The 12598-nt window shown below is 40.4% G+C and overlaps 1 protein-coding gene across 2 annotated transcripts in view; it reads right to left on the bottom strand.

Moving 5' to 3' along the window:
* CRB1 (crumbs cell polarity complex component 1) overlaps positions 1-8831 on the bottom strand; it is a 115181-nt gene extending 106350 nt beyond the window's left edge. For both annotated transcript variants that reach the window (XM_037404485.1, XM_037404486.1), the window contains exon 1: positions 8519-8831. In XM_037404485.1, coding sequence (XP_037260382.1) covers positions 8519-8594 — 76 coding nt within the window. In that variant the 5' untranslated portion in view covers positions 8595-8831. The remainder of the gene's footprint in view (positions 1-8518) is intronic.
* Between the last annotated feature and the right edge of the window lie 3767 nt (positions 8832-12598).

Genomic DNA, 12598 nt, shown 5'->3' with positions numbered 1-12598 from the left:
CTCCTCCAGCTCGCCTGGCAGTCTGAACATGAGTCAGAGCAGCTCTGGTCTTAACTGCTTTAGAGGACAGTCAGCCTTTGGTAGTCCCACAACGCAGGAACATAGGGGTACCTCGGGAACCGTCACCGAAGAGACATGTCAGGCCCTTGTGTCGATGCCTGAGTACTTCGGGTTGGGCACTTTGAACAAGTGAAACCTGTCTGCGGACTCCCTGACTAATGCAATTAAAGATGTTTTGTCTGTCTCTATTCAATGAAAGGTTAAGAGAACAGGATTCCAGTATGCTCAGCCTTGGGCAAGCAAGCAAGAGCAGTAAAAAGAAGCAAGGAATTTCTTCCCCCACCCCACCCCCCCTTTCACCCTGAGCATCCACCCAGGCCACAATTACTCAAGCACAGCACTTCCCAGCACCGAAGGATGCACCAGACAAGTGCCCTGATCCTTGGTTGCTGGAGCGGGGACACTGTATGTAATGGGTTAGCAGCCCATGCCCCTTTTCTAGAAATATTTAGCCCCAGAAATATTTTGATTTCTGTCTCTGCTGATAAGATTTCAGGCTGGCAGAAGCTGCCCTAACCCTGAAGCTGCAGCAGCAACTGCAGCGTTGCTTTGTTGATGCCTGGAGAGGAACGCGTTGTGCTCAGCCTGGAGGAGACCTTTAGAGCTCCAGTGGCAGCTGCGTGGTGTGTGTCACCGCCTGTCAGGCTGCTGCAGAGAAGCATTGTCAGTTGGGGTATTTGTCAAAAGATGGAAGCAATTTCCTGTTGGCTCATTTTATGGGTGAATAAAATATAATCAATATAAAGTAAACATAAGAATCTCATTGGAGAAAGGTTTATCTGGGTTGGGTTTGTGGGGGTTTTTTTTTGCTATTTGCTGGCGTGAGAGGGCTTTCATACGAATGGCTGAGGAAACAGAAAAGTACAGTGAGAATTGATGAAACATGTCAGTCTCTAAAACCAACAAATTAATCTGTAATATCAATCTAGAAAATGATATGTATCATTTATCTACTTGCTGCTTACTCTCTGTGACTCTAGATGAGTCAATTAGGTTTAAAGGCTTCCCTTAGAAAATGTAAATATCAGGACCTTTTTTCCTTTTTGGACCACCACAAAGAGAATAATCAAGGTTGCCTAGAGACTGAGGCATTATTTTCTTAATGCTGAGGTGTGAATTATAAAACCCCAAAGAGTAGAAGTATCCTTGAGAGGTCTTTGGCTGCAAACCCCTGTAGGCAGGATCAAATGCGCTTAGATTGCTGTTTTTCTAACTTATTTATTAGAGGGAACATGCTGACTATCAGGAGCTAAGGAAAATGGACTAATGCATATCCCTTCATTGCTTGCTAGCTGGCAGAATATATACTTTTTCTTTTAAACATTAATGTTTTATAAATAAGTGATTTTTATTGTCATAAAAAGAAAATGTTAAACTTGTCTTAGATGAAGCATCACAGTGAAGGCTCCTAGAACAATGTTAATTTGTTATAATATGTCCAGAAATGCCACTTAAAAGGGTTTCCTAGAAATTTCTTGATCTTTGTTTTGGTGTAGTAGGTTCCTTTTTATATGGAGGGAGAAGCTAGCTGTAAAATTTAGGTTCAGCAAGTAATCCATGTTTTCCATTCCTTTTTAGTTTTTTTTTACCATAAAATTTATACTATTAATAATCCATTCGTTAATATTTTCTTGAATTGTACTGTCAATATATCAAGTATACTCAAATTGCAAGTAAAATATAAGTGACTTGACTCCAAAATCTGGCAATCAAACTGCTTGATCTCTAGCATGGAGGTACTATCTATCCCCATCATAATGAGTGCCTTCAATAGCCAAAGTGCTTATTTAAAGCATAGGACACCAAAAAAGGAAGAGTAGGTACTTGATGTCTCAAAGAATGAGAGTAAACTATTTTCAAACTGACATTAAAGCAACAATTTTGTTAATGCAACCAAGGAGGCTGGGTTCAGGGCTGCCTTTGTTTTGAACAGCAGATAACCCCCACTGGTGGTGCAGGAGGGACGGGAACCCAGCTGCTGGCCCAGCCCAGAGCTCTGCTGAGCTGCCCTGGAGCCTCGGTGCCAGCGCAGCCCTCGGGCCAGGGAGGGACCTGTGCTCCTTTGGGAGCCCATCACCGCAGATCCTCACTGATCACCCCCAGGGTGGTGCTGCCTGCCCTTCATCTGTCTAACGCCAGCTACAAAACAGCAGTCTAGTCGATTTCTGGCAGATATTTATCTAACCTGCTCATTAAAAAGTTCTGATATAGAGATGTAATTATCCTTCAGTTGGGAAAGTTCACTCAAGTCTTCCCTGATGCATGTGGAATCTATTATTCTGCAGAGCCTGCCCTTCCAAAGGTCACGGGGAGCAAGTGATCTCATCATCTTCCTTGATTACCGTTCTCTTTTGTGGAGGTAAAGCTGTAATCACGTCCTCCCTCAGGCTTCTCTTCCCATGACCCTTTCTCACAGGGCATATCTTTCTAAATATCTGCCTATTTTTGCTGTCCCTTTCCAGCATTTTCCCAGTTGCCAGCCTCTCACTCAGAGCAGCACTCAGAACTGGATATAGCCCATGCTGAATAGCAGATTGATTACTCCCCTGCATCTTATGTGTTATTTTCCTGTCAACACATAACAGCAAAATATTTGCCTTTCCATATAACTTTTCAATAGGGAAGTACTCAGTTTGGCCATCAAGATTTGAGCATTCTTTAAACAGTGTTATTTTTTTCCTGAGTTTCCTCCTGCAGAGAGGAAAAGGTGCAGACCGCTGCACAGGGATAGGGCTCTCGCAGTGTCACGGGTTCATCAAAAGCAGCGCAGGGGAAAAAAGCCTGTGCATAGATAGAGATATAAACTTTGGGTGGAGATACCTTTGAAACATTTATGTATATACTAAAACATCAGGTTTATGTCCTCTGCTTGTATGACACGCTTTAACATTCCAGCATCGGTTTCTCCAGTACGTTACCACCGACGCTGCACAATATATCAGTGTTTCAAGATGCCTGTGAGGTCTCTGCTGCTGGCTGAGCATGAGTGATAAAACACCCTCCTGTTCAACCTCCTTTCTTTCCCATCAGACTCTTTCATAATAGGTCATTAGTCACAAACAACACCCGCTTATAGAGATTGATCCTTGCTACAGAATTCCCTTTCTGTTTCTCGACTGTGAATACATCATTGTGTTTTATCCTATATTGCCAAAATCAGTGTCATTTGAGGGCTAAATTTTCTTGCATTGTAATTTCTGGATGACTAACAGAGGACATGGGGAAGTGTTTAACCTCCAGAGGTACCTGGTGTCAACGGTTCCCATTTTACGAAGTACGCAGCAGAGAGGTCCTCTGACTGGGCAGTCTTGCTCAGCTATTGCAATGGTAGGTGTAGCACCTTAAGGATGCCTTGTAAGAACTTGCATTGAAAGGCTCAAATACAGGTGGTGTTGGGATGCTCTTAATGTCACTTTTATGCAAATGGATCCACCTTGCAGAAGTTACCTTCTTGTTTAAAAATTATTGTATTACTACTTTCTGTTCCTAGGATTTTGTTTGATTCCAGAGATGGAAATGATATCCATAATAAAATATATAAATGAAAAGGAAAAAAACCCAAACCCAACACCTTTATAATTGGGTCAAGAAGCTGTTGCTTTAAACTCACTTAAGACGAAGGCAAACATCTAAAAGGTATTTCATTTTTGATATAATATAGATGCACTGTGAGACAGCTAGGATGGAGGGAAAGCTGCAGGGTTCCTGGTGCCGGTGCTCAGCCGTTGCTGACCGCCGCTCTGACAGGCTAATGAGGCTCTGCTGAGGTACCAAATCTGCTCTGAGCTCAGCAGATGCACATCCTAACAATGCTTTGCTGGAAAGCTACTTGCCTCATCTGAGAGTCCGTGAGGGATGAGCACTAACTATGAGCAAAACCACAGATCTCTTTGTAAGTAGACCTTTATTCCTAACACAGTAATTAAGCAGTAATTAGAAGTTGTGTGAGTAATGGGAATAGTTGCAGGAAATTAAATGTTCTTGTCCATGGGGAAAAATTGCATAGTGCTAACATCTCAGAGGGGCAGAAAAAGGACGCAAGTAAAGCTCAGATATTTTGATCACATTAACAGCAATCCTAGATTAATTTTTATTCTTAATTTATGAACATTTGGGCGAACTATTATGAAGTAAATAGTACTTTTATTCAGCTCTGCTGAAGGATCATGAAGTCATTAAAATGGAGGAAAATAGTTTTGAAATTAAGATTTATTTTTAATGATTTTTTGACAAAAGGAAAAGATAATTTTGCATTAGTGATAGATAATCCATTGTAAAGCTTGTTAAAAAAATAAAAAAAGAGTTGTTGGATTAAGATAAAATATTCTGAACTTGTACGTGACCCTAGACAGAATCAGTTCCAAGATCAATGCCTAAATAAACCTGTATTTATCATAATTTCCAGTGCTGCTCTTCTTAACTCTCTGCCTGGAGTTATATACTGATATACTGATAACAATTTCTGTTAGACAGTAATATGGCAGCAATTAGTTACCAACGTTGTCCTGGATTTGGAACATGCCTCCTGTCAGCTGCTGTAGGTAATGATCCATGGTCCCTCCCCATACAGAGCTGACTGTCTCTAGATGCCCCCCCAGATTAATCTTACATTAGTTCATTTGGTATATTTTGTGGCAACAAATTATGTTCACAATACACTACATAAAACCAACCTGTATCGAGGGCTTGCATACAATACTCAGAACCATGGGCACAAGACATAAATGAATTTGCAGCTCTGTACCACTATCTTCTCATTAAGGGAGTGGAGGTGCTACTTCACATACTCACTTGATTGCAATTTTAGAGAAATCCTCAAACTCCCCCTGTTCATAGAGACTCCCTAGGCAAAAATAACTGGTTCTGTGTAGTCTGATATCTTTGTGTTTTGGGGTTTTTAAAAAAAAAAAAAAAAAAAAAAAAAAAAAAGAGAGTGCGCAACCTAGAAATTATAAAAAAAGATATATACACTACCATATATAATACTTGATCACCTATGGGTTGGAGAAACTCTTTGGTATAGAAAGTAATGGCCGGCAATGGAAAGATAATTAGTGTATTTTATCTGATTTAATTTTGCCCCACTAGACTAAAATCTACCAGTGTAAACAAACCAGACAGTTCCAACAGAGAAAGAGGCACAAGATAATTAAGAAAAGGAGGCACAGTTTTCTTTTAATTGATTCATAGCTCCATCGGTAAGCCAGTATGGGAAGGGAACAGCCTGGGGAATATGTGTTTTGCAGAGCCCCAGGAGACGTGTAACACAGGAATTTGGGGCTAGATTCTAACCATTTGCCCACACCTTTCCACAGGCTTGCTGTGCTGTAGCGTAGTTGTGGTGATGTCAAAGACAGAATGTATATGAGGATGAAGAGGGCCTGCCAGCAGACAGCCACACCTGCCCCAGCAGCACCCCTTCCCCCCAGGGACAGACAGCAACATCAGAATAACCTGACTGATGCCTTTGCCCCAAGGCAGGCCAGTGTACAAAGCAGAAGTCATCAAGGGCTTTCCAACAGGCTCCTTTTTCTGTTCCAAGACAGGACTAAGCCCACAATCTTTTTGGAAATGTATCTTTGCGGGATGAAACTTATACCTGTTCTTTTATTTATCAAGTACATGTAATTCTGAGTGCACATACTCATATTTGTACAGGTGCTGCACCTGCCAGCATCACATATCAGCTGGGGCTCCAGTAGACTAAATTAATTACAAATGGTCTTTCCAAAAGCATTTTATACAATTGAAATAAAACATAATAATCATATATCGTTTGTAGGAAGGCTGTGATTTACAGGTTGAAATGCCCATCACTCTGTACAGTTTGGTGTTAAGTGTTGTTACTGGTGACAATAAAGGTAAAATACCACTTTTAATTATCCAGGAGATTCAAAAGGAACCACAAGGGACAGGACTACATTCTTTAATACCTTAGTCTTCAGCTTTATGGAAGATTTATGTGCAGGCAGAAGACTTTTATTAAAAGTCTAACAACTGAGTGTCGTACAGGAATTAAAGGATAGTATCTCATAATATATTCCAAAGTACCCATGACACGCTATTTTACAAATAAGAGGGCACACAATTATTTTAATAATGTTGAACAACTTTGTATTTGTTTTTAGTTCAGCTATTCATTTTATGCTATATTCGAATATTTTGTGTTCATGTGGCAACATTCCTGAAAAATGCTTTAATTTCATTGGAACTGTTACTAAAAGACCTACTGTCTGTATGGGACACTTCTCAATGCATGCAAACCTCTCTGCGCGTCAGGAAAGTGGACAAGCTGAAAAAATTATATGCAGATATGTTTTTAGAAAGTCTTGGCTTCTAAATACTATTTATTTCCCAAATTATTTAGAATAAATAATTATAAAGAAGGTGTCAATCAGGACCTAAGATTAGAATTATTTGGGGGACGACAAGTCCAGTAAATCGATTTTAAAATTATAATGTCTGATGTAAATTTTATAAATATCAGCAGTCGTCTCTGTTCTGTTTCATTCTCAGGTTTTCTATCTTGGTCTTTCTCAGCTTTAATTTTTAAGTAAGGAAGTAATTTCCGTCTGTCTTCTGCTTCTATTTCTGTGGTATCTGTTCACAGTTATGTTTTTATTAACAGAAATTTTTAGCAGTTTCAAATGGTGTACAAACTTTCTTGAGAGAAAATATCTATCAAGATCATTAAACATGCAGCATCGATAGACACAGATACGGTCCTGAGTCTGAATCTGTAATTATGGCTCCCGCTGTAGCTGCTCCATCCTGGTATATCAATTTCTATCACAGCAATTTGCAACAGCCACAAATCTACCTGAAAAGAGAGTCCTCCAAGACTGAAAAGCCTCTTCCTTGAGACTAGTCATATGACTATAACCCAGGGAAAAGTCAGGCCACCTCTGAAACATCATCCCAGCCAACTGTGCTAAGGCAGAGGCACAAAATGACATACAACTACTTTTCCTTCCTTTGGTATCCTGCAGTGAGCAAAGCTCACTCAAGGTCAAAGCCAAACTTCTGCTTACCTTCTTGTTTTTTAACTGATTCTTGGGGGGCTTTTTTCCTTGTTTACATTCTAGGAATGCTTTCTTTGTCATGTTTTTAATGTGTCCTTTTTAATTTTATAAGCACTTCACTTTTTATTCTCTTTCCCAAAGATTTTAAATTTTGTTCTAATTTGCCTGCCTCACATATAAATGAATTTTTCTTAACTAAACCCATTCCTGTTACTTTCTTTTAATTAGATAGCAGACTCTTGCTCAGAGACTTTCTCGTTCATCCTACAGTATACAGACTTTAAAAAATGCTTTTTGAAAGTGGAAGATTCAGCCTCTCTTTTTTCAGGTTATGTCCTGTGGTAAGTTAATTTAGAAAAAACACTTTGGCTCCCCTGATTCACATCAGTACATCCCCAGGGAAGAAAACTACTAGGATAAAACAATGTTTCTGTGATATTCTGTATTTTTTCCTATATCTTCTTGAAGTATGGGGTTTTTTTTCAGTACTGGTTGATCCAACTGCATCTGTTTGCTTTTCAGTCTTTAATTTATGTTGGGCTGTAAACTGTCCAAGTAACAATTTGAGTGATGCAGCAACAGAAGGTGACCCAGATTACACAACACTGTATGCTAATGCCAAATCTTCTTGTTTAATGGCAGCTGCTCAGAGCTTTGTCTTACTGTGATTCACATTCAACAGACACAAATCAAACAACCTCCTCAGACAGACACACATCCTGCCTGTCTTTCTTTTAAACATGTTCAAGAGCTACTGCTTTTCATACACACATATCAGCCTCACCAGCTGAGGCCATTTAGCCTCCTTGGCTTGTATTTACTCTCAACCATCTGACACAATTATCAAGGAAACCCATTGTGACTTCCAATATTTTGCATACTTCTGTTTATGTGGAAGTTTGCTGAGAATATTGTCTCTATAAAAATAGTTGGACTTTTACACTCCCTCATAATGGAGATATTTAGAACACCAAATATATTGCAGTTGTTTAATAACTGATTTCTTTAGAGGTTGTAATTACAAAAGCTTATATGATAAAGCAATGAGTGCTACTGAAATATATAACATGAACAGCTTTAGCAATGGATAAAGTAGCCTAGATTTTAATCACATAGGTTTAAATTTACTGAATGAATGCTATCAAAATGCAGACTTTAACAGTTTTAACATAATATTTTATTATGGCACTTTCAGTATGTGAAGCAAGGTATTAAAAATGCTTTAATTCCTCATTTAAATAAAAAGTTGAAGCATGAAGACCAGGAAAGCTATCATGCGACGAGTACATACAACTTAGTTTCATGGACCAAATCTTTTTGGCATCTCCATCAAATTTGTAAAGCCTTCTGACAACACAAGCTTCCTGCTAGAGGTGCACGTCTAGCCATCTACCCAGGGGACATGTCAGAACAATAAGAAAAAGCGCAAAGCTTACTTTTTAAATGGATGAGCAGCAAAAAACTGAGGTAGAAGATGAGTAGAGAGTTAATTCTTGAATGAGCCATATTCATCTTGATAGGACATTCTCCACTGAGTTGCCTGTTGTCCAAAGGCTGGTGCTGATCCTCACTGCTTTCTCATCTCTGAAATGAAGGTAATAATGAAGGCACCCAGTCCCCTACCAGCCATCTCTGCCTGTGCCCCTCATCAGCCCGTTCCCTGCAAACATACAGACTTTGATTCAAAAGGCAGTGGTGCTTGTTAAGGTTTTACTTCAGCAGGTCCGAGTGATTTTTCAAACCTGGTGCAGATTTGTCTGCGAGCTGGACTGGAGTCTTCCCCTGGCTCTGGCGCAGAACCGTGCTGGGAGCGGTGCGCTCTGCCTGCCTGGCACTGCGCAGCACATAAGGCACAGCACCCTTAACCTTTCAAACCAAATCACTCGTTACCCTTTACTGAACCTCCGTTACATCACACTCCTCCTGATTCACAGCACAAACACTTTATGTTTCTTGCATAAAGTCAGCTAACAAACACTTTCTGTTTCTCACCCCATTAGCACATGAAGTAAAAAGATGTGCTCAATCTTTTTTGTAAGTAGATATTAGCCTGCTCTCTTCCACAATCTTTTTTTGTTTTTGTTGTTATTGTTTATGCTGGATTTAAATGCTTTTGCCATTGCTAAAAAGCATAATTGGGAAGTGGCACAGGTCCTCTGACCTTCGTCAGGTTGTCTTTAATTTTGAACTGCTCCTAGAGGAACCAGTCACTTACAGACTCAGGAGATGACACAGTATGATGGATGAGAGAAGGGGATGGGGGCAGGGTATGGCAGCGTTTCTCTTTAGCCAGAGCTGGCCTTTAGACGGCCGTGGCTGCCGCAGGTGCAGTCAGCCTGCCCGTAGCTAGAGGAGCCTCCCCAGCTGCCGAAAGTTGTCTCAGTGTCTAATGCCTCAACTGTTGACTACAACGTTGTCCACAGATATTAAAGCCTTGGTCTAGGCTGGCAGAAGGGAAGAAGAACCTGCCCCAGCAGCTGTGTTCAGGTACCACAATCCCAGTACAAGCTTTGGCCTTCTGGCACCTCACAAATCCAGGCATGAAGTCTATGTCTGCTATGGCTAAGCTGCGCCATAACAATGACTGTCACAGCATCACTCAGGCCATGAGGCCAAGAAAGAGACAGCCTGCCTGTCTGGCAGTGAATCTGTCCCTTTCCACCACCTTTGCTCCTACCAGCCTTCCTGGCCCTCAGCGTTTCGCACTTGCCCTCCCTGCCTCCACGCAGAGCCCAGGCATTCCCAGCCCGGGAACAGCCCTGAAAATCCACTCAGCTGTTGCTACGTTAACACTACCGTAAAACAGGTAACGTGCAATAAATCTGGTGCTGTCTTTTGTCCTCCCCAGTTCAGTGGAATCTTAATCCGCAGTTGAGGAAGCCTTTGGTAATACATTTAACTTCACTGTACGCTTAATTGAACCAAGCACAGACTTACAGCCAAGCATATGCCTAAGGCCCTGAGGTGAGTGGGGAGCAGACTGTTGATGCCAACATGAGTTTAAAAGTTGTTTATAATGGGAAGGTACGTTCACATCCACTCTTTCAGCTCAGTGAACTGAGTACTTTTAACATTTCTTCTGCTGCAGGGCCCTTCCTCTTCTCCCACCTCATTCATGTGCAACTGCACTCACCCGCCTGGTCTCTGTGGCACATCTTTTCAGATACTCTTTCGCTTCTCCTGGCAGTAGCAGCTCTATCACCTCTGCTTCTCAGGGCATCCACCCTCCAGCCCCTTCAAGCCTCCCCGCTCCACCTGCTGTCCTGCAGGGGCTTCGGAGAGCTCTGGTCTCTCCCATGACAGCCCAGGCTGGATTTCCTGGTCAAGTGTCAAGAGCTAGGAATGTCAGAAGGAACTGGGTTCCTACTGGAAATTCCTTAGATAACTATAAAGTTAAATACAATTAAATGGCTAGTTGTATTTTTCAGCTGTTTCACTTTTAGTATATGTACATTTAGAATTGTTCGGATATTGTCCTCTCCTTGCCATCTGTCTATTCAGTTTCTGTTTAAAACTACCTAGTAAAATATAGAAGCATTACAACAAAAACATGAAAATACTATTCTACCATGTGGGAATTCTTCCATTGGGTTAAACTATGCAGTTTTGCTCAGTGCTGACTTTCTGCTTTAAATGCATTATTGCTGAAGTTTGTTACTATGTAACTTACTTAAAGAAACAAGATTTCCCATTATAATTTTGAACGATTTTAAAATTGTTTTTGTAGAAATAGTCTCCATTAACAGGATCTTGATATGTCATCATATGGTGATTATAACTGCTGATTAAATTAACTTCACCTTTATTAGGGAAACACACTGCACTGATCTAGAAGTTTAAGGAAGGCGGCATACTTCCATCAATTGTTAGAACATATTTGGTCTGAAGACCTACAGGTTCAATACACCAGCCAATTTAAAAAAAGAAATCCTTCAACTATTCAGAAATTAAGAGCCAAAATTCTTGATAAGAGAAGATGAAGTTTTCAGTTCTGAGGAATATATGGTAAGTACTGCATGGAAGCAGTTACATCTATTAAATCGGAATGTTTTTCTGACAGTTACACAAGCATGTGTAAAATCTGTTCCCTCAACAAAATTACCAGTCCTCAGACATGAAGATATGCCACCACTCTGAGAATATACTGTAGGTAAACATGTGTTGATATTTAAATTGATCTGCCAAGTAACTCTGTAGTTATTACAAGCCAATATAGCAAGTATATTGAAAAATCCTAGGCTTTTGGAAAGTTACTAAAATGTAATTGCTTTCAGGATAGCCAAAAGAGCTGCTTTTTCACTCTGTTTGAAACTGTTCTCTGTATTTCGCAATACCTATTTCAAATGCTTCTTCTTCCTCATGAGCTATTCATATCCCAGAATTAATGGGGAACAAACTAACTTAACACTGCCCCAATTCCTTGAAGTTGCCTACAGGAAAGGGTTCGATTTCTGCAGCACTGGCACTTCCTGAACATCATTTGTACTCAGTGAAGCGTAACATCTAATGTAATTTTCATATTTCTCAGCACAGCTTAGCTTTGATGAGGTTCTTCAGTCATATATCTCAGAAGCTATGCCATTTTCTCAGGGAGAAAGGGTTCGTGTTGCCATTTTCTTTCACTTAAGTGCTTCCCTTTTCCATTCTGATTGCTTCTTTGCAATAATTACAGTGTGGTATCATATCAGACTATACTCGTCAGTGTCAAGTCCTCTAAAATATTTTACTGCAACTCTGGCCAGAAAACTCCATCATCTAACATCTCCTGTTGCCTAATATAAGCACTGTTTTCAACTTTCAGATGACAGCAGTACTGTGTATCTTCTGCTTCTCACTGCTAGGCCTGTTGTTTTCTGATTGTTCAATGTTGCTCCAATTTAAAGTGCAATTTTTATTGACAGCATCCTGTGCCTTCTAGGTCAAATATGTTTATAGGTGATTTCCTTAACTGGTACTTCTTTTCCAGTATGTAAAATCTTATGGTAGTTTTAATCTGAACTACAAAATGAACAGAAATTAGAGCAGTTAAATAATTCCTATAAAGTGTCAAATTCCCTTGCAAGTATAAGATGGTGGGTTTACAAAATGCTCGTGGCTGACTAACCTAAAGCTTTTATTAAAACCTTTTTGTTCACTGGCAATTAAACCACTGACAATTAGTCAGGAGCAGGTGGGTGATTTCATGGCAGTGGAAGAGTGACTGAGCTAAGGATAATATCGCCTAGAGGTTTTGGATATGCAGAACTCAGCCTGACAAGGTCCTGGGCAACCCGCTCAAACTAGACTTGCTCTGAGCAGGTGCTTTGACTAGAGACCCACATACGATCCTGTGATTCTTTGAATATAGCATTATATTTTCTGCACAAGTGTCAGCCTATATTGGCTCAGTCCCCAGTTTTGTATACCTAATGCAGAAAGCTTCTGCTTTATAAACCAGTGCTTGTATTTTCCTAGGGCCTTTGGCTTTCCTTGCTGGCATTCAGCAGTGCTCCTTGCTTACACCTTCTGTTAAGTTC

Source organism: Falco rusticolus, chromosome 11 (genome assembly GCF_015220075.1).
Source record: "Falco rusticolus isolate bFalRus1 chromosome 11, bFalRus1.pri, whole genome shotgun sequence".
NCBI lineage: Eukaryota > Metazoa > Chordata > Aves > Falconiformes > Falconidae > Falco > Falco rusticolus.
Note: the sequence above shows the minus strand (reverse complement) of the source record. Positions and strands in the feature narration are given on the sequence as shown.